The sequence below is a fragment of the Pseudonaja textilis genome, chromosome 3 (assembly GCF_049901715.1).
Source record: "Pseudonaja textilis isolate UNSWEBS1 chromosome 3, rPseTex1.2, whole genome shotgun sequence".
NCBI lineage: Eukaryota > Metazoa > Chordata > Lepidosauria > Squamata > Elapidae > Pseudonaja > Pseudonaja textilis.
Window position 1 is genome coordinate 193,665,659 of NC_141992.1, and position 22,801 is coordinate 193,688,459.

Consider the following 22,801-nt stretch of genomic DNA (forward strand, 5'->3'; position numbering starts at 1 on the left):
GGCCAGGCGAGGAGATGCATGACTCGATGTGAGTGATGTTGAGTTGGCCACAACCAGCCAGCCAGTCACATGACCACCAAGCCATGACCACCACCTAAGCCACACCCACAGAACTGTTTGTTAAAAATTTGAATCCCACCCTTGATAATGACCCCTGTGAGTAGCAAAGCTAAACTTACATACTATACATTGGAGTCAGTTATACCAAACTGAAATAGAAGCAGCTGATTTACTATGACACAACTCTGAGTCAGCTACACTATTTTATAAAACTACAGATTGGCCTGCATTGGAAATCTTCATAAATGATGCAATCCAATTTAAAAGCTGGTGAGGGGTTAATTTATCAAATCTGTTTCAGTTACCTGACCCCCCCCTCCAAAAAAAATGATAATGACTATGAAAAATGAGACCATTTTGTTTTGAATAGCTACATGAAATGATCCCTTCAGCCTGTGGCACGTTATACCTACTGAAATAACAATATCAAGTATTAGGTTTTAATAGAATTTGTAGGACAACTTCAGAACCCACTGAAAAATGGCTAACATCAATAGTGAATGCATGGTAACAACAGTTAGAGTAGTTCAAAATGTGATCCAACATATATTTTCAAAAGTGACAGATGCCACATGTACAATCTAATCTTTGTTACCATTAATGATATATTAAGGCTGTTTCATATGCATGTGTACCACATAATTGATTTCCCTGTCAGTTTGCAACCTATTTCAGGATTGCAAACTTAATCATAAGTGTGATTAATGATCCTTAATCATAAGGATCATGTGTCAGGAATTGGCTTTCACTTCATTATCTACACATTATTAGCACAAGCTCTACTCAACATTTCTTCCTCTTGATCCCCAAATTGCAAAGTACAAAAATCAGTTGGACACATTCCAATTTTTAAGCATGAATCCATAGACAGGGATATGGCTTCCTTTTGTCAAAGGTAGGAGATATTCACCAGATTTATAAATCCCCAATCCCACATCAATTCCACAGCAGTCATTTTTCACCATCCCATGCCAAAGGTGCATATAAAATAAATCTTACTGCTGAGCCTGGTTTACCAGGGGGACCGATATCACCCTATAATTGGAAACAAATTAGAGAGAAATAATTAGGTGGATGACCTGTAAGAGGCTCCTACAGGTTGGTTAGCTGATTTATATCAATGTTTGTCAACCTCGGCAACTATAAGATGTGAGAACATCAATTGTTAGAATTCCTCAGCCAACATGACTCTGAGAATGAAGTTGTCATCTCTTAAAGTTATCAGTGTTGAGAAACACTCCTTTACATAAAAATTGGCTGGGAAAAAAAACTGAAAAAGAGGTGAGCAACCCCCTTCCTAGACTTTCCTAAACACCCCCACACACACACCTCAAACAGTGATTTGTGTCTACATCCACCTCCATATGAGGACTACAGCCAAGAAATTAAAAGACACTTGCTCCTGGGGAGGAAAGCTATGGCAAATCGAGGCAGCATACTAAAAACCATAGCCATGTCTATATGCACCTGCCAACAAAAGTGCATATAGACATGGCTATGGTTTTCCCAGTTGCAATGTATGGCTGTGAAAGTTGGACCAAAAGGAAGGCTGAGCGCCAAAGAATTGAGGCCTTCAGACTATGGTGCTGAAGAAGACTCCTGCAAGTCCCTGGGACTGCAAGGCGATCCAACCGATCAGTCCTAGAGGAGATCAACCCTGACTGCTCTTTAGAAGGCTAGATCCTGAAGATGAAACTCAAAGACTTTGGTCACCTGATGAGAAGGAAGGGCTCCCTGGAGAAGAGCCCAATGCTGGGAACGATTGAGGGCTAGGAAGAAGAAGGGGACGGCAGAGAATGAGGTGACTGAATGGAGTCACTGAAGCGGTCGGTGTGAGCTTAAATGGACTCCAGAAGATGGTAGAGGACAGGAGGGCCTGGAGGAATGTTGTCTATGGGGTCATCATGGGTCGGACATGACTTTGCAACTAATAACAACACTTCACAGATTTATCCCACTACAAGATTGGAGAACCCCTGCTAATTTCAGTGGGGAATAAACAAAAAATGTGCAAAAAAGAGGAAAATCCTACAACAGTTACTTAATCCCTTCAAATTTCAGCCACTATGATCCGGCCACTAAAATGTGATTACTTTATTGGCAGCATAATGAAAATGATTTAAATAATGTGGAAGAATAAGAAACTCTTACTAAGTAGGTTTTGTTCTTGATAAATGAAAATGAATGAATCAACTGATTGAACAAATAAATGAATATATGCGTGTGATAAATGCCTATAGACAGATACATGCAGTATTTGTATACAGATTATAAAAATAATGTAGAAAAGGTTTGGAGGGACTGCAAGCATAGGACTTGTTTAAAGCAGAAACATCTACAATATTTTCAAGCCTGAAAACAGAAAATTTTCAGGCATTACCCTGAAAAAGATGCAGCTGTTTTAAGAGGTCACCTACTTAAACTAGCTGTGTCTTTAATGCATTTTTTTAAAAAAGAGATGCATCTGCTTTTAAGCTTACTATCTCCTACATTCCAATTACTTTAAGAATAATTTTAAAAACATGAGTACACATACACCGATCCTTTATATAATCCTCATTTTACCTTTGCTCCTTGTAGTCCTGCGGGTCCAGGTTGACCTGGACTTCCTTTGGCACCCTGAAATAAAAATAACCAGATGTCAAAAGGTGTTCAAGATAGTAATGAGTTTTAAAATAAAGACAAGAATCTGAAGAGAGAAACATTGGGTCTTCTTAAGAGGTCCAGAAAAGTGAACTTATAGTAGAACTTCATGTAATATCCTCAAGATCAACGGTCCAACTGATGGATCCAACAAAAGTAGACAATTTAAGGAACCTTAAAACCCTAAAAACAAACTTTATTGAGTACATCGTTTCGGCACTGATGAATGCAAAACGAGCTCTAACTTTTCCCGCACAATCCCACATAGTTAAAAAAATAGATGTCTCTCCTGTTCTCCATGGAATGGGTCACATTAACCCAGGAGTGTCAAACTTGTGGCCTGCAAAGTAGATGCATCATGAGCTGGCCACGCCCACCCCCAGTTTAGTGAAGGGGGAAAAAGTCACAATACGTCATGTGATGACAATATGATGCCATCGTGTTTAACACCCCTGCATTAACCAATTGCGAATCATTCTTTTGTTTTGAGAACAGTCCATAGCTTGGCTGACACCTGAAGAAGGGCCTTTTCTGTGGTGGCTCCCTCTCTGGAACATCATTCTCCAAGAAATTAGAATGGCCCCCTCTCTAATAGTCTTCCAGAAGGCACTGAAGACTTGGTTCTGCCAGCAGACCTGGAGAACCCAGAGCAGGATGGGGCCCATTAACTGGCTCATGTGAGGTGTTGTCATTGGGGCAGGGAGTGGAGTTGGGGGGTGATTTTTTATTTATTTGTTTTTCCAGATTTTGTTCTATTGTACTTTATTAATTTATTTGATTCTTTTTGTTAGTTTTTATTGTTTTTTAAATTTTATTTTATTTTAAATATGGTTTTACACTCTGTAAGTCAGCTCAAGTCTCCATGGGCAAATAGGAAGCAATATAAATTCAATAAATAAACAAATAAGTGTCTTTGATGGTTACTTAGTTCTCGCGGTTGATGTCTGGAACTTCTGCATTCCACATCATCCCCCCTTTCCCTTGTTCTAGGGAAATTGAAGAGTCGTAGTATTCACGTGAAGCATTTCAATTTTGACACTCACTCAATATCCCAATTTCAAATCAAAGTTGTGTTGTACTGTAAAATTACCTCTAACATTAAAAAAAAAAGATTGTTATTTTCTATGAAAGAAAGAACTTGCCTGCTTTAAAGGTGAGTAATATGTGGGGGAAGGTTTTGGTGGAACAAGTTTGTCTTAACAGCAGGGAGATTTGTGTTCTTTTAAGTTGTTTTTGGAACATACAGGCAAATAAATCAAAGCTATACAGCTCACCTTTGAAACTCTATTGTACTGAGACAACTAATTCATCAAGCTTAGACTGGTAAACATACCTGACTTTCCACCCAATTAACAATATAAGAACTGTGTTGATCCAACTAATCAATCATTCTGTGTTCCTTAGTGACCAACTGGCTCTTTCAGTAAACTCCCAAGCATGAAACATTAATGCTAGAAACATAAAAGCTATAATAATACAAAGAAATAGTTATGGAAAATCATCCTGGTAAAACGATTTCCATGAGATCACAAAGAGTCAGAAATATGTATACTTCTGTTTTGTTCTGGATACAGATTATAGAATAGCAGAGTTGGAAGGGACCCTGGACCTCAAGTAGGAGATTCTATATCATTCCAGACAAATGGCTATCTAGTCTCTTCTTGAAAACCTCCAGTGATGGAGCATCCAGAACTTCTAAAGTTAAGCTGTTCCACTGATTAATTGTTTTCACGAACAGGAAATTTATCCTCAATTGCTTTTGCCCTCAGGTGTTTTGGATAATAGTTAACCTCCTCTTCTCTGTGACAGGCCTTCAAATATTGGAAGACTGCTTTGATATCATCCTACTCCTTATCTTTGTAGAAAAAAGCACAAGCTTATCTGGCCTGTTTTGATCATTGGTCCTTGGATCCAAATGATTTATTTGTCCCCATAGAGGACATAGCCAACATGCTTGTTCTGCAGGATAATCTCATGTAGAATAGTCTAAAAAATGTTTTCTGAATCTCATTGGAAAGCATGAGGTATGATAAAAAGAGAGAAAACCATTTCTCCAGTCAGCAGAGCTCATTAACTAAATTAAACAGATGTGTTCTTTTGAACTGTGAGATGGAAGACCTGAAATGAATCAGGTTGTTCATGTGAACTATTTTGTATAGTCCATAATGCCATCGTTGCCCCATCAGGCCACTGGAGGATTGATCATTTTAAATATAAAGGATGTGTGGTAGAATTTGCTGTTAGGTTTATGCAAAGCATTGCAAAAGCTTATTACCCGTCCTAGGTCTTTGTATTTCATATGCACAATTTGTTCTAAAAAGGATTCTATTTTTTTTTAAACTTAAAAATTAACTACATACCTGTTTTCCATCCAAGCCTGACTTCCCAGGAAAACCGTCAAGGCCACGTTCTCCCTGAGCAAACAAACATAAAAGCTCTGTTGGAGATTTCATTCCATGAAGTAGTTTTGGAAAAGTTGCATTTATCATGAACACATTTCCCTGGGATTAGAAATGGAAGTAGACTGATCTGAACTCCTAGCTTAAGTGTCAGTAACCTTAAGCATTCAAAGAGCCACACTGGAAGCCCCCTGTTCAATTCTGGAGCCGGATCGGAAGTCCGGTTCCCCCACCATAGAGTCTCCTCCTAGCACGGTGTCCTTTTTCCTCTACCTGTCCTAACCAAAAGCCCTATCAATTGTGGAGCCAACCAGCGACAGGGAGCTGCAGCAGAGGGATGAAAGAGCCACATGCGGCTCCAGAGCCAAAGGTTGCTAACCCCTGTCCTAGCTTTTTTAAAAAAAGCATTTATTGTTTGATTTCCAGCATTGATTCTGAACTCCAACCTGCACTGAATTGCGTTCCTGGTTTTGACTGTTTTCTTCTCTTTTGGCCAGCAGGACACCCAATTACCAGCCTACCTTTGGACAATATTTTATATCTCCAGTCTATTCCCTATATAGTGTTTCTAAAATTAAATCCAGAATTTCCTAAGCTTGTTTGCTTCATTGCTGACGAGTGGTGCGGTGGCCCAGAGGTGGAGCTCTCGCCTCACAATCAGGAGACTGTGAGTTTGATCCTAGGCAGAGGCAGATATTTCTCTCTCTGGGCACACTGAGAATGCTGAACAAAACTCCTCATTGGTGACAGGAAGGGCATCTGGCCATTAAAACACTCTGCTAGCTCCGTTCAGTTTCCCAGACTCCACCCCGCAAGGGATTATGGGGTCATTAAATGAAGATGATGTTTGCTTCAGTGCTAAGATTGAGAACATCTAAAAGGCAGTGGATTAATTCTTCAATAAATTTGATACATTCAAATAATGAATTCATATCTTTATACAGACCATGTTTGGTCAATGACAAGGGTGAATTACATGTATGCAGCCTGCATAGAATATATTATATTATATCTAAAATGATCTAACTCAAGTGGACTTCCTGTTGTGGTTAGTCGGCAACAGGTGTGGACAGCTGAGGAGAACGAAGACTCAGATGAGGGACCAGGACCATTAGGGAATGGACTGCTGCCTTCAGAGATTGTGGGGGCTGGCAGCAGCGATGAGGAGGTTCCTGAGGAGACTGTGCCAAGTGTGCATGCACGCAGGGCTGCTCACAGGAAAGAGCAGCTGCAGCAGCATGGGCGACTCGGGAGTAAGGCTGCAAGGTAATGGCCTCTCCTTCAAGAAGATAAAAGCCAGCTGTGACTCAGACGTTCTTTGTAGGAAACAAAGATGTTTTGAAACTCGAGCCTCATGGACATTGCAGCATTTTAAGTTGGTATTTGAAGACTCTTGTGTTGTAAAATATCTCTAGGTAACCTTATCTGTTATTCTTGGCAGCCTCGCACAGTTTTGGTGAGGTTTGTGCTGATCAAAGTTAATTAGTTTGCAGCAGCCTTTTAACCGGGGATTCGTAAAAATCATTAAAAGGTTTCTGTTCCCTTTGATTCATGTTTATTTTATTGGAAAAGGGTTTGGGTTAGAACACTTCCAGGGAAATGTATTGTCCTAAGTATAGCATATTTAACATGGAATGTTTGTCAAGAGCCAAGTCTGTTCCAAACTTGTACTCATATTCATGTCTTATTATTTGACCAATTATTTGTACCTTGTCTCCACGGGGTCCTTTTTCTCCTCTTTCCCCTTGCAAACCCTAAAAAAAGAAAGAAAAAGAAAGAAAGTAGGAAATCACAGGAATCATATTGACACCGATACCTCTGAGGATAACCAGATGAGCTATTGGTGGGCTAGGAATGTTCACAGAGTGGCGTAATAAATGTTGAGTACTGTTGAAGAAAGAAGATATATTAGACTCTATTATTGTTGAAGTGCACTTGAGTTGTCTTCTTGCAGATGTTTCAAAAACCAGACTAGGTATCATCAGTGCAAAAAGCTCAGAGAGTAGCAAGGATAAAAATAAAAAAGAATAAAACTATAGAACATTTTTTAAAATGTCTATGCTAATTGGTCTTGGAGCATTGATCAACAAACTCAATATTTTGACTTTAAGCTATATTAAAAAAATTAAACAGTAAACTGTTTTGCAACCAGATAAAGGAAGCTAATGAAAACTAATTGACCTTCTCCAACAAAAGACATGATCTCATCTGATGAACAGTGACATTATTCCACAAGTAGAAGCTGTCATTATAAAGGAAAAAAAGATGTATAATCCATGTGATGAGAACCCATGGACTTTGAGTGATATTATTGATCTATATGAGCTTTGTTGAGGTCAATATATGTACACTTGCAAAATGAACCAACTCTGTGAACTTAATTGTATACAGCAGCTCACCAGATGGATAAATCTATGTGCACAAATTCCTCAGAGTCCAAGACTAAAAAAGTAAATTTATTCCTCATTAAACAAAAATTACTGTTACACAATGTGTCTAGAATATGATGAACGAATGGGGAAGAAAGGGTAGGTCTACAAGGAATATTTACATGTGGCATATGTAATTACTTATCCTTTTCTATTTTGCTCATTTGGGTTATGCAAATACTCAAACTGGCTCAGACATCTGAAAATTTAATGCAGACTTAAAAGTTCTAAAGACAGTAAAAGAAGGTGTAGTTGTCATGCCCCTATCAGAATCTGACTCGGCGGAGGAAGCTGACAGGGAGTGGGAGTGTGGCTCCATTGGCTGTGGAAGAAACTGGGGAAAAGCACAGTCCAACTGGGCAAAGCAGGGAAGAGGTAGAGCAAGGGAGAGGGAATTCAGACAAAGACCCAGGCCCAACCCCTCTTCATCCTAGGGAACGCAGGGAGGAACAGAGAAGGGAGCAATGTGAGTTGCATGGCTTATGGGGGAGGAAAGGGCCCTGATTCCCTTCCTTAGCTGCAGCTGGGAACACAATGTATAAAAGAGGAAGCTGTGCACAGCAAGTTGTTGGGAGCAAACATGAATTTATCTGGTATCATCATGGCTTATCTATGTTCCTGGCATCTTCCCAACTGTGTGAGTTTTGCCGTGCTTTCAAGTCTGAAATTCCTCCTCCTGCCCTGTCAAGTTAATTACTTCAGCTTGGTTTGTTTGGATTTTTAGTTACAGTTTGTATGTACCTTGTTTTGGACTGAATTTTCTACAGTTAAAGACTGTTCCTGGGAGAGTTTTTCTCCAGCTGAAAGTAACCTGGACATTGGGGGCAAAGTTGGAGATAATAAAGGGACTCTTATTGTTTATTTGACTGTGTTGCTTTTGTGCCATGCCCTCGGTCATCACAGTAGTAGACAAATTCATGTGTCTACTGTACATATTGATCAGCCTATACAAATTCATTCTATCAATATGTTACCTGCAGATTGCAAAATTGGTTGGCTCAAACACAAATTCCTAAGGAACTATTATGTCCATAGTTGACCTTCTCAGAAGCATGACTCGTATTGTGAAATTAAATGGTCTTCTGAGTAAATCTGTTCTGCCTTTGTTTGATTCCAAACTTCATAGGATATTAAAGGAGCTTCTTCATCTTCTCTGGGATTGGATTATCAGAAAACATATCATGGGAATTGAATCAGAAGGGCTGCATAGCTCTACCTTTGACCTTATTGAGTGAAATTGTTCTACCTTCCTTAACTTGATAACCTAACCAAATATCTGTGTATATGGAATGCTCAGTTTCTGGTTTGAGAATCAAGTATCTTTGTCAGCGTATAAGAAATTATGAGCTGAAATAGCCATAACAACAAGTCAGCCAATGGAAATGGTTGGTAACTAAGAAACAGCATCTGTTTTGAGCCATGCCAGATGCCTCGGAGCCTGGGTGTGGCTTAGCTCTATATACGTATATAAGAGTTGATGTGCTTCTGTGAATATATAGCTTCTGTGATTATGACTGTTGATTCTGAGTTTTGGTTCTGACTTCTGCTGCATGGGTATGGTATACATGCAACATACTGTATATTATTGTATATAAAGAAGTTTCTTCTATAAATTAATCCTGCTGAATTATTTACTTGTACGCTGGTTGGATTGCTGCAAACTCTAACAATCTTCTTGCCAGACAACTGAATTTTAACAATTATACTGCATTCATTTAGAATATTAAATTAATGATGACAACAAATCCTAACTTACAGGTGCTCCAACATAACCTTGACGTCCTGGGGGACCTGGACGTCCTTCTTCTCCCTGAGCAAAAATGAAAGGAAAATGACGCCTGAGAAGATAATCAAAATTTATGGTAGATTATTTACATGAACAAATGTAAATCTTCTTTAACAGGTAATTCTACAGTATTGTAAACATCTTGTTAGCTTTTCTGAAAAGCAAATTACTTGAGTGTTAAAACCAGGTGGTTATTTTTATGCTTGTGATGAAGCAGTTCTGGGTAAATTGATAAAAAGATGAAAAAACATGGTATTGTCCATATGTTGCACCTGATGATGATCAGCTACTTATTCCATTCACTGGATGAACCCATCATTTCCCATCATAAGCATGTCACACAATGTGCTTATAGATTAACTGGATTAAGCTGACAACAAATTCAGGAGGGGCGGAATGTGTTTGGTTTAACTAAAAGAAAACACTTAACTGATCTTCTCTGAAGTCAGAAGCTTCAGATAATCTAAGAACTAAGGCCTAAGAGTGGGTCATAAAAAGTATGCATTTATATATGTGTGTATTGTATGTACATATTCATTCATTCATCCATCCATCCATTAACTCATTCATTCAAACTTATCAGCTGCCCAAATCTAGAGATACATCCAGAGGGATGCTTCAGAAAGATATCCTGGAAGAAAGCAATACTAATGTTTGACAATAACAACATCTACCACATGATATATCCATAAGATCACTAAGGTTTCAACCATATACATATTGGCCAGGAACGGTGGTTTCTGTGTGGCCATTTATATGGAAGGAAAGAATGTGGAAGATATAAATTTAGTGAATCCAAAGAGGTTAAGATATGAAAGATAGAAAGAGTGTTGTGGAAAATTGCTTACATATCTGATTCCCAAATTGGATCTATTGCCCATTTGTGTTATATTTTTTTAAGAATTTCCAAATTAGTTGTCCTTTAAGGTAAATACATTTCCATGTCTTACATTTTCCATCCTAGAGAACAAGGTGAAAGTGTGGTTTTGGTCTGGAGATCATGATAAAGCTTGTATTGACTTATTTAGACTGCAAAAACATTAATACTAACTCTGGCAGATACTTTGCTGAAACTGTAAAAAAAAATACTCCAGAAACTTAAATACAAAGGAGATTACAAATCAAAATTAGTATCGCTATTAATCTTCTATGACTCAAATACATTTTTAGCCAGACAAGCTATTACTTGTATTTTTAAAAATCAAACACAAAATTCTCAGTAGAGTCAAGTATTGGCTTAATAAATGAGCCATCATATTAGTATAAAAGCTGACTAAGAAAGTAAGGGAATAAGGGAAAATATGCTGATAACTTTGTATTGCCATAGTACTACTTTATTAGAGTGGAAATAAGTAAATATTACTTTGAAGCTATTTGGAAAAATAATAGTAATTAATGGGGAAAAAGGGACTATCGAAAGGGGTGGGTTTCAAATTTTTTAGCAAGGGGCTCTCTGCCCTAATGACTGGCTGGGTGGATGCAGCTGGGTGGTCATGTGACTGGGTGGGTTTGGACAACTTGACATCATTTCTTTGCCCTAATTACCTAAAAAAGATATATACCCAAAAGTTGTTTATTATTTCATGCATTTAATACTTAAATAAAAGACTGGGTGAAACCAGGCTTAATAGCAGTGACTGTGAGAGGGATTTTGTAGTCTTAGTGGAGTTTCTGGTGAGTTACATGATTCTTATTATTTGGGAATTAATCCCCTTGGAGGCCAGTGGCTACGTTATCTGATTTTCTCAATGACTCTCCACCACAAGTGAATTGTTTATCTAGCTTGGAACACTTTTATGAGGTGTGAAATGCTCTTGGCTGAATGCCCAGAAGTTCAATTAAGCCTATTAAGAGCTTTCCCTTGCTGCTTGTCTTTCTGGGGTTATTGAACCTCTGAGAGCCCCCAGCAGCCCACCCCTGCCTCAATACATGCTCTTTACATTCAATATATGATCAAAGATACTAAATTTCCCAGTGAATCAGATTTTTGACAGACTGTTATGTAAGGAATTAGGAGTCTCTCTTGACCAGGAACTGAGTATATTTGAGACCTCTGACATATTTAAACTGGAAACCACCTTCAGTATTAAATCCCAAACAGCTAAACTTTTCTTGAAGGCCCTGTGAATCTTTTTCTTGACATTGTTTAAATATATTCATATACCTTTGGGCCAGATGGTCCAGGAAGACCAGTTACTCCAGGAAGACCAGGTTCTCCCTAAAAGAGAAGGCAAAATAATATTCATTGCAAAGACTTGCTGTGGACACCTTAGGAATCAGAGCATACTGAAAACTCATAAACTGGTTGATCTATGAAACCAAAAGTGATGCTTCTGGTGAGAGAAATGCAAAGTTTTCACACAATTACTCCAAAATTTCTGGAAGAGAGAACTTCACCACTTTTGTTTGTGGAGATTCTCAGTCATCCAGGTATGGTTGTCTCAAAGGTGCTTTTTCAAAAGGCAACTGGACTTCCTTGTTTGTTTGTTTTTTGAAAATGTTTTGCTTCTCATCCTTCTTCATTTCTGAGAAACGAAACTAAATTTGTCAGTCTTCATCCTGCCTCCCAAGGTTGTTCTCACATACCATTACATCAGGCCACATCTTGGAATATGGAAGTCTACATCCCAGGGAAAGAGGATTCACTGACTTCATTACTCCAAAGCTTTTTGATACTTTACTGGCTAAGAGCCATGGTTGCACAGTGATTAGAATGCAGTATTGCAGGCTAATTCTGCTGACTGCCAGCAGTTTGATTCTGGCTCAAGGTTGACTCAACCTTCCATCCTTCCGAGTTCAGTAAAAATAGGACCCAGATTGTTGGGGGCAAGATGTTGACTCTTTAAACCACCTAGAGAGGGCTGTAAAACACTGTGAAGCTGTATATAATCTAAACGCTATTGATATTGCTAAGATGCTGTGCTTGTCAACTGGAAGGTTGGCAATTTGAGACCCTAGCATCATGCAATGGTGTGGGCTCCCATTACTTGCCACAGCTGCTGCCAACCCAGCAGTTTTAAAGCATGCAAATGTGAATAGATAAATAAACACCACTTTGGTAGGAAGATGTTCCATGCCCCTTGGTGTATAGACATGTTGACCACATGAACATGGAAACATCTTCAGGCAAAGCTGGCTCCCTTGGCTAAGAAACAGAGATAGTGTCTTAGAATTGGACCCTACTGGACAGGGGGAACATTTACCTTTAAAAAATGTACTGTTGCTGAAGAAGATTGTTTGCATACTTGTAGACCCAGAAGTGGATAATTATTGTTTTCAGATCCCTCTGTTTCCACCCATCAAATTTCAGCTGGCAAACTTTTGTTTGCAGAGAAATAAATAGCTGTGTTTTGTTCAACTGTTTTGCTCAACTGCTCCTGTGAAATCTCTAGTTACAACACGGCATTTTAATGGATGACAATTGAAATTCCTCCTCAGAGCTTCACAGAGCAGATAATCTATAAGAAGTCTGTTTGCTCCCTTGGCCCAAAGATAGGATTGTTAAGGTTAATAACCTGATTTTTATTTGTTTTCTTACATTTGGAGCCAACACAATATTAATCTCCTAGACATGTTCCTTTCAATGAAGATTGATCCAAACACCTGGCTTTATGCTGCAAGGGAAAGAGGATTAAAAAGAGAGGAGAAAATAAAACCTTACCATTTCTCCTTTGACTCCATCTCTCCCTGGGATGCCAGCTGCACCAATGGAACCCTAAAATAATATAGATTATGACAGCAAAGTTAATGGGGAATCATGATAATATCTAGAAATAGCATTGGCTAAAAAGCGAGAGAATCTGAATAATAAGGAGGACAAATCTAGCCACATTAATTTGTGATCTCAAAGACGGTATATCCTTCGTTCCAAATTACAGGAATTAAGCAGTGAATTAATTATTTGGTAAATGCTGTTGGAGTAATGTACCGTCATGTTAATTTCCAAACTCAAAAGGGTTCAGGGACTAGTTTATAAATAACCATTTGCAATTTCTTTCTTAATGAAGAGATCTACTAATACACGGGCCTACAGTTTCTTTTTTTTAAAAAAAAAAATGAGGACAAAATCCACCTGAATGTATTCTTCATGCTCCCTGAACTTGGTTGTTTGCTTGCAGACATTTCATTACTCAACTAGGTAGCTTGCCCTGCCAGTTCTCGTAATAGAATAATAGAGTTAGAAGAGACCTTGGAAGTCTTTTAGGCAGTGGTGGGGTTCAATTTTTTTTTTACTACCTGTTCTGTGGCCATGGCTTGGTGGGCATGGCAGGGGAAGGATACTGTAAAATCTCCAGTCAGAGGTGGTGTTTGCCAGTTCTCTGAACTACTCAAAATTTCCACTACCGGTTCTCCAGAACTGGTCAGAACCTGCTGAATACCACCTCTGCTGCTCAAGCAGAAGATTCTATATACCATTTCAGACAAGTGGCTATCCAGTCTCTTCTTAGAAACCTCCAGTGATGAAGCACTCACAACTTCTGAAGCAAGCTTTTTCCCATTGGTTTATTGTTCTCACTGCCAGAAAATTTCTCCTGAGTTCTAGGTTGATTCTCTCCTTGATTAGTTTCCATTCCTTGTCTTGCTTTCTGGTATTTTGGAAAATAGGTTCACTGCGCTCTTTTTGCTGGCAGCCTCTGATATATGAAAACACTGACATATCATCTGATGTAGTTTCCTTCTTCCTTCTCTTTTCTACACACACACACACACACACACACACACACACACACACACATACACACGTGTGTGTGTGTGTGTGTGTGTGTATGTGTGGCATTAAACCTCACACTGATTATGTTCAAACATCTGCAAACCACCAAGCTCAGGGAACAGCAAGGACTGTAAAGTTGAACCCTGAGCTCAAATATTCTCTTCTACTAAATGCTCTTTGGCACATAACATTTGTAGATTGGAAACAGTTCACTTGCCAGAATTCCTATAATCGCTTCCCTTTTTTTCTAAATAAAACTTACTAAAGGGATTCTGTGAGAACAGTGCTTGAAGGATTTCTAGGTTCAGCAAATGCAAGAGAGCTGATGTTTATGATAAACTGCTCATGTCTAAGTACCCTTAAAAAATGCCATCGTAATTTGTTCAATCTTGTTCTTTTTTTCCTTTCTCCACACTTCCCCTGGCTAAGAGAAATAAAATATTAAAAAGACAATTCGATTATAATTTCTGTCCCTGAGATGCTTAAAAGCCCAGTAAAAATCTCTGTTCTGTTAACAGCCAAGAAATATTTTAGCTCTCAAGTAGTAGGGTTTTTTTAGATCTGGTTCCGTAGCACTTCATATAACTTTTCCTTTTTCTCTTTTTTCTTTTCAAGCTACATTGTACCAAAATCTTTCAATCAACAAATACTAAATCAGATCTGAGAAATTAATGATGCAGGAAATGTAAAATTTTATAGTTAAGTTTTAGAATATCCAAATATATAGCATACTCCCCATCCAAATTGAAGGTAATATGCTGACTTTGTAAACTGCTAGAAAGTGCTGTAAAGCACTAAGTGGCATATAAGTCTAAGTGCTATTGCTTATCCAGATCTGAAAATTTATTGAACATATTATGATTCAAGCAGTTAACCACCAAGATTATGAGTTCTGTTTTCCATTTCTACTGATTTTTCTATTATGTCATACTTGATGTTCGACTTGGTTGCATTTGACTGAATTCAGAAAAGGCCATATAAAATGTCAGCTATTGGTATTCATTTCTATGCCCCGAAAAATATTTATTTGCTTTTACCTTTTCTCCTGTCTCACCCATTAAACCAGGTAAACCTTGGGGTCCTCTTTCACCCTAAAAGAGCAAAATGGAAAATATTTGCAATAAAATATAGCATTTCTCCTAAAATAGGTAAAAAGAATACAAGCACTAAAATCCACAAGGAATTCTGTTGATATTTTTGAAAAGGAACTTAATCACAGGGTTTGCTAACAAGGCAAATTTCTCAAGATTTGTATGACGATTTTTGCGCAAATGTTTCCTGCAGGGAAAATTTCCCACCATATCAAAGTAACCAGCAGATGTCAGTGCATTGCCATAAAAGGCCATTTGCTTTCCTGGGAAGGATGAAAAATCAGAATAAAATATTGCAGGCCTCTCTAAAGCCAAGAAAAGCCAAATAAACTTGTAAGCCCATCTGCTGTCTCTGAAATTCCTGTGGTGGCTGACGGATCAGCTGCTGAGACAGGCAATTACGGGATCTCAAAACAATTATATGCTCAGGATTTTGGGTCCACGAATAAAACAGAAACCCTGTAATTGCTGTGTTCCAAAGGGGGAAAATTAAAAAACAAAACACACACAGAAAAATCGTAGTTTTCTTATCTGGTCATGAAGGGACAAGTGAACTGACATTCTGAGGTCTTTTAAAGACAGACCTTTTTGACAGTGTGAAGTAGCATAGGATGAAGTTTTCTGCCTGTCGCTCCGTTGAGTTAAAATGCAAGATGAAATAAACGGGGTAGGGGAGAATGCAGCAATAGTACAAACGAGTTCTTCGCCTTCTTAGAGAAATAGGGAGCAAAAAAAAAAAAAAGAAATCAGAATCAGAGCTGCATCTGTGGGAATGGTGCTGAATTTAGGAGACAACTAGGCCATGAGGACTTCAGGCACAGATTTTTACTCCTGACCTGACAGACAAAGAGACAGACAGATATCCTGACAGGAAAGGGAGAGGATGTGACTTTCAAGACATTACATCAAACATCATATCCAAGCCCTATTCCCGCCCCCCTTTTTTTAACCTATATATGTCTCTCACACACATACAAACGAGGTAGGACTTGGACTGTGATGTTGCACTCTACATCTTGCAGATTTTAATCCATGAATGGACAAGTAGATGGATAGAAGAATAACAGATTAACGTAATAGAAGAGTTAGAAGGGACCTTGCAGGTCATCTAGTCCGCCCCCCGCCTGTTGTGGCCCGCTGGCAGCTAGCAGAGCTGGCAGCAGAGCAGGATAATGAGGGAGGAGGAACACGGGCCTGTCCTGGAGGCTGAGGAAGGCTCAGACAAGGGCTCTGCATCAGAGGCAGAGAGGTGGCCAAAGCTGTCTGGTAGTCATCAGCTGTCTTCAGGGTTGGACAGCAGTGAGGTGGAGGAGCAGCTGGAGTCGGCTCCCAGCCTGTGCATGCGCAGAGCTGCCAGAAGAAAAGAACAATTATAAGCTAAGGGTCGGCATGGGAGTAAGGCCACAGGCGGATGGTGAATGGCACCTGCCATAGGAATTAAAAGAGGAGCAAAAGGGGAGAGGGCTTTTGCAGGAAACAATCCATTCATTGCCGCAGTGTGAAGATCTGTCCTTGCATCTCAGAAATTCTGTGCCAAGCCCTTCCTTGTCAGCACTGTGTTTGAAAATATTTACTTGGCAGCTCTCCAGGCTAGATAAGGTCTGTGCTCCTAATTAGACCCTTGAAAGACTGTTGGCCAGGCCTTTGGCTGAATGTGAATGCAATAAATTCACCTTCATTTAATAAAAGGGGTTTTGCTGGGACAAAGAGTCTGCTTGGTGCTTTTGGGGGAAGCCTAGGCCAGAACATTGCCCAAGCAGGAGACCATTTTTGACAGATGTCAGTCCACATTCTTCTTGAAGGCTTCCAGTGATGACACTTCCACAACTTCTGAAGGTAACCTTCGTTCCATGGGTTGATTGCTCTCACTGTCAGAAAAGTGAGAATAGATAGATGGATGGATGGATGGATGGATGGAGAGAGAGAGACAGAGGGGGAAATGTCTGGGGGAACAGTGAAGTCTTAAAGGAAATTCCAAATGCCAAGAGAGCAAGGGCCTTCTGGATATCTGGTGAATGCTATTCTATAGGGCAGGTACCACTATTGAAAAAGTCTACACCCTAGATCCTATCAGTTGACATCATTTATTAGATGGGACCTCGAAACTGATTTGGTGGGATTGGCAGATATCCTATGGGAGTGGTGGTCCACTAATAATATCTGGCTTCATGCCATGAGGAGTTTTATAGGTGCTAATCAGGATTTTGAATTTGAATTAACACAAACGAGACCATATGCTCAAGATGTCCTTTATCTTATGTTTTAATGATACCTTTTGTCCTTTTTCTGTTCGTCCAAATGTTTCCCCACCCTGAAAAGAGAAATTAATAAAACCAGGATCAGCAGATGCAATGAAGATATGCAAGGTCAGAAATAATGCTCAATGGTAACAGCTTTATCAAGCTATGGAATAGCACACTGATTAATTGAACACATTCAATTAATAAATCATTGCATTTTCTAGAATCAGATTGTATGGAAGATTCTAACCAAGAGTTCAAGGAAAGGTCTCTACTATTATGACTTTAACTAGAATCAAAAAGAAACTCCATCAAACTGGTGGACTTCACCTTCCATAATCCCTAGCTAATATAGCTAATTGTAGGTGAAAGGGATAGTTTGATACAATTGGATAGCAACCAAATTGACAGCATGGTCTAGAACTTAATACCTGAAAGCCCAGCCATTTAATTGCCTTGAAACTGGGCAGGATCAGAACACTATTTGATATTTCACAATTATAACAAGTGACTTTTAAAAGAGAGCTGAGGTAAATTATTTTATGAAGGGTTGTAAAAGTTTAAGTAAATGTCTTGATAAATGAGATCTGACAAATTCTAATTAGAATTTCTCCTGCAAGAAAGGAGGTGGATTTAAGGACAACCTCTCTAATTTTGTGAAAGTTGATATTATCTCTGCTTCCATTTTTTTAAAAAAGCTATCCCTTTAGAAATAATTCATAACAAAACTTTGGCTGTAGTGGAGATGCTGAATCAGGGAAAATACAAGCAGATGAACATACTGTCTTAAGTGTCTTCCAATCAAGATTTTTCCATATGACTAGGCAAAGAATCTAAACAGGGGTGTCCAACCTTAACAACTTTAAGATCTGTGGACTTCAACTCTCAGAATGGCAGGCTGGGGAATTCTGGGAGCTGAAGTCCACAAATCCTGAAGTTGCCAAAGTTGGAAATCCCAGATCTAGATAGAATTTGTAACTATATTTAGATGACTATGACTAATACCTGAAGAGGAAGTTTCTACCATCTGCTTCTTCTATGATGAGAAGGTCAGGGATCTTACTGTAGGCAGTGTTCATGAGACCACTACAGACCCGCTCCATAGTTAATTATTTTAAAATATTCAACTGGGGTCTCCAATATATGGATTTAGAATTTGATTTAAGTTAGTCCATCAGGACCTATTCTGTTTTTTTGTTTAATCTGCTTTGAGTTTTCTCACAAGTACATGATTACATAGGGATAGAAAAAAGAATATTTAGAGTCTCATAAATGTTCTTACTGGTTCTCCTTTTGGGCCAGGAGGTCCAATTGGTCCAATGTCTCCCTTGACCAAAATAAAGATATATTAGCAAAAAGGACATGCTTTTTCCCCCACTGACCTTTATTACCATAGCCATTTTTAAAAATTAAAAACTTAATGGTGAAACATGCATTTCTTTATCTAACATGGAGGGAGGGAGGGATGAAGGAAGGAAGGAAGGAAGGAAGGAAGGAAGGAAGGAAGGAAGGAAGGAAGGAAGGAAGGAAGGAAGGAGGGAGGGAGGAGGAGGAGGAGGAGGGAGGAGAAAACTATAGGGTCATTGTTGGTGATCTTTCAACTTGGTTCTTTTCTTGTGATATTTCATTATCCAACTATGAAACACCATCAATACTGAAATGTAGTGGGATTTGTGGACAGGAGGAGGAGGAGGAGGGGGAGGAGGAGGGGGGAGGAGGGGGGAGGAGGATGACAGTGACTATTAGGTCCTTGGTGTCAGCTTTGGAAGCCATATTCCATGCGACCACAAGTGGGAGGGGGTGGATTCAATTGAGTAGCTCTAAGTAGACAAAATAAAATTCTGTTGTTAGTTCAAGGTCATTGGGTATAGTACAGGATGAAAAAAGGGTCTTACTTTTGGATGGATCGTGATTGGGAAATGTGATGATGGCCAAGGGAGGATCAATTACAGTTTGGGAATTGTAGGAAGTCCAAAAACTTTCAGATTCGGGATTCCACAGATGTGCCAGGTGCTATTCTAATAAAGGTATTTTTGAGCGATGTTTGTCTCAGAGTTACTGATTGTAATGGAGGTTTGCTGGGGCTCTTTGAGCTTGGTTGTTTTCTTATGCCATTTCATTACCCAACTAGGAAACACCATCAGTGCTGAAACGTAGTGGGATTTATGGACAGGAGGAAGAGGGGGAGAGGAATGAGGAGGAGGAGAAAATATGGCATAGACAGGACCTGAAGCCAAGAATATTGCTTTCCTGCAGATGTTGAAATGGTATCTGCTCTTTCCAGAGCTACAGCGTTAGTCAGAAAATATGCATCCACAAACCTTATGAATAAATTAGAATAAATAAAACTACAATGTATCTGATCCTTGGTCTTACTGTACTGTCTTGTTCTAAGTGCCCAATGGCCTAAATTCTAATAAACTAAGACAGCAGCATAACTAAAGTGTTTACAGATGCCATCTGCAAAGATACTAAGATAGTAATGGAAAATATTATCATCCAGCCATTACACTGTGTGCAAACGTAAATCATGGGTGAAAAAACATTAAAAGAAGAAAACAAAAAAATAGACACCTTTAATACAATGCCAATGTCAAACAAACCACTCCACACATCAGATCAATTGTGTAGGCAGGTCTCTTTTGAGTGTTAAACAGGAATCTGCATTGTATCTGGCTGTGTTTTAGAGATGCTGTGGGACACTCCAAATGGAATGAGTTGTTAAGGTTGATTTCTCACACAGGCATCTTGTTCAATAATTGCATTTCATTCTATTAAGTTGGCTGTGATTTAGCATTTTTCAAATCATCTTGCGTTCCAGCCATTGTTAAGATGATGGCTATTAAAAGATAAGAGGCATTTTTTTTTTCCTTTTAACAATTTCTCATGCCTTTCTGTGAAAGCCTTGTTAATTAAAGTGCCACAATTAAAAAAAATACAGCTGCTTTATTTAAGGCTGCAAAAAACAAAACAAAACAGTAGAGAGTAGATTGAAAAGAAGAAGAAATCCTTAAGAAAGTGTATGCAGCTTATGTTTCATTTAAAAGAAAATGTTTTATTCCTTGGACAACACTAACCTTTTGTCCTGTCAATCCTTCAAACCCTGGAAGGCCTCTCTCCCCCTAAAGTGAAAAATGGAGACTGTTTAATAGCAAAATTCATCCTTGCTTCTCACATGTTATGAATCCTGACTTAGTGGTTCTGTGTGAACAGTCTGCACATCTGCAATAATTGCTGAAAGCAGTTTCTGAAACAACTACATGGGACTGAAAAAAAACACAGGGATTTCAATGGAGGCTGCCATATTTCAGCTGTAAAATTCAGATGATGTAGTCATGTGAGGAAGACCTTGAGTAACAGATGGAAGAGATGTTGTCTAGGGAATGATAGGATATGGGAGGATGTGGCCCACAGCTGCACAACAAGGGAAGAAAGATGCTCAAAAGGGATAGCAATAGCAATAATACTTAGACTTATATACACTCCATAATGCTTTTTCTCTGGATAGCTTACAACATCAGCATATTGCCCTCAACAATCTGGGTCTTCATTTTTGTTAAGGTCTTAGCATTTAAGAATCAACCAGCAGTGAAGCTGATGCAATATGAGGCAGATGTAATTGAATCAGCATTGGTATTGCCTTTCGAAGACTAAGAAAGGGTCTACAGATATATAAGGCAGCCATTAATGGGCATGTTCTCTCTCCTTGTGTCCAGTATCCATTGCAGAGTTCTCTGTGTAGAGTTAAGAAGAGGGTTGATTGCTTGTAAAGTATTTTTCCTACCATGTATATTTCTGTATATGTCTTGTACATAAACCACTGTTAAATGTCTAAGTCTCTGTGTGCTGCATTTTGCTCCTGGGTTGTCTCATAATGGTAGTCACACTGCAAACACTCTGACAATTTTATCAACCTCAGAAGGATGAAAGGCTGAGTCAACCTTGAACCCATCAGAATCGAACTCCTGACTAAGGGCAGAGTTAGTCTGCAATACTGCATTCTAAACACTGAGTCACCATGGCTGCTAACTTTTCAGGACACAAAGCAAACAGCAGGAAATTTGCATTTATAAGACTTACAGAATGGACCCACCTTTCCCAGGTATACCAGATAAGGAAACAGATTAGGTGGGCTATTTTATTGTGAGAAAACATTCATAGAGTCATGCAGGTCTGAAAGTATAACTCTTCCACCATTTCCTTTACAGCCTGAGAAGTAAGGGAAGTTAGTCCCTTCTGAACTTCTTTATCCATCTGTTATGCAGCTGTAGGCTATAACTCTTATCTGTTGCATCTCTTTGATTCGTTTCTCAAGTTTTTTCCTCATATACCATTCCAGATGAACACTGCATGGAAGCAGTGTGTCTGAGAAGCATACCTTAGTGACATCGAACTGTCATCCAGATTTTAATGAGACCAGAAATTGTAGACCTACTTAAATCTTCCTGTATTCTCTTATCTTCCTTTCCTTTCTTGCAGGACAGAAGTGGACAATCTTAGGTGGCCATACATACGTTCTGAGGAGGAGCAGGGGTGGTTCCTTATGAAGCAAGGATGTTAAAAATGATTTCCTGTGGTTTAATTCATGATAGTTCTATGCCTGTTTTAGGGCTTACACTGGAGTTTTCATTAGCTTCCCATGTCAAAAGAGGCACAAATCTATGCCTGCAGCTTTTAGAATCATGAGAAAAAGACTCCCCTTCCCAAAGTGAGTAAGGGGCCATGTGCAATTCCAGGCTTACAGGCAGGGGTGAGCTTCAAAATTTTTAGCAATGGGTTCTCTGCCCAGTTGCAGGGTGGGTGTGGCCATGGTGTGCATAGCCTGGTCGGCCTCCTGCACCATGGCAGGGAAGGGGGGCATTTTTGGCCTTCTGGAACTTCTGGGAGGCCCATTTTTTGCCCTCCCTGGGCTCCAGAGGCTTTTCTTGAGCCTCCAGGAAGGTGAAAACAGCCTCCCCAGGCTCCAGAGGCTCTCTGGAAGGCAGAAACAGGCCCATTTCTGGCCTTCTGGAGCCTTCAGGAGGTCCATTTCTTACACACACACACCCAAGCCTCCACGTGGGCCCTGTACTTACCTGGGATATAAAACAGGCCATGTGGGGACTCCTGGGAGGGGTGAGGTGGGGTTGGGATGGGCTAACCAGGGGTGGGATTTGCCAGTTTGCCAAACCGGCCATAAAATTAACTACCAGGTCGTGCAAACCAGGGCAAACCGGTATCAGCCCAACCCTGCCTACCGGTTGTCCATTCCTGTTATGATATGCTGAGCTTTCATTAACCACAACCCAAGGAATTTCCTTTAGATCAGGGGTTCCCGAACCACCGGGCCCCAGACTGGTACCGGTCCATGGATCATTTTGTACCGGGCCACAAAGAATGAATAATCGTGATTAAAATATACATAAAAATATGTTTTTGCTTCCAGGTGTCTTATTTTGAAAG

At 39.4% G+C, this 22,801-nt stretch overlaps 1 protein-coding gene across 2 annotated transcripts in view; it reads right to left on the reverse strand.

Annotated features, from left to right (window-relative positions):
- The window catches only part of COL22A1 (collagen type XXII alpha 1 chain), a 257,920-nt gene that overhangs the window by 100,079 nt on the left and 135,040 nt on the right, over positions 1–22,801 (reverse strand). For both annotated transcript variants that reach the window (XM_087931748.1, XM_087931750.1), the window contains 11 exons: positions 20,437–20,481; positions 18,642–18,686; positions 17,392–17,430; positions 15,066–15,119; positions 12,979–13,032; positions 11,482–11,535; positions 9,288–9,341; positions 6,812–6,856; positions 5,064–5,117; positions 2,626–2,679; positions 1,060–1,095 (listed from right to left, as the gene is read on the reverse strand). In XM_087931748.1, the coding sequence (XP_087787874.1) occupies positions 1,060–1,095; positions 2,626–2,679; positions 5,064–5,117; positions 6,812–6,856; positions 9,288–9,341; positions 11,482–11,535; positions 12,979–13,032; positions 15,066–15,119; positions 17,392–17,430; positions 18,642–18,686; positions 20,437–20,481 (534 nt within the window). The remainder of the gene's footprint in view (positions 1–1,059; positions 1,096–2,625; positions 2,680–5,063; positions 5,118–6,811; positions 6,857–9,287; positions 9,342–11,481; positions 11,536–12,978; positions 13,033–15,065; positions 15,120–17,391; positions 17,431–18,641; positions 18,687–20,436; positions 20,482–22,801) is intronic.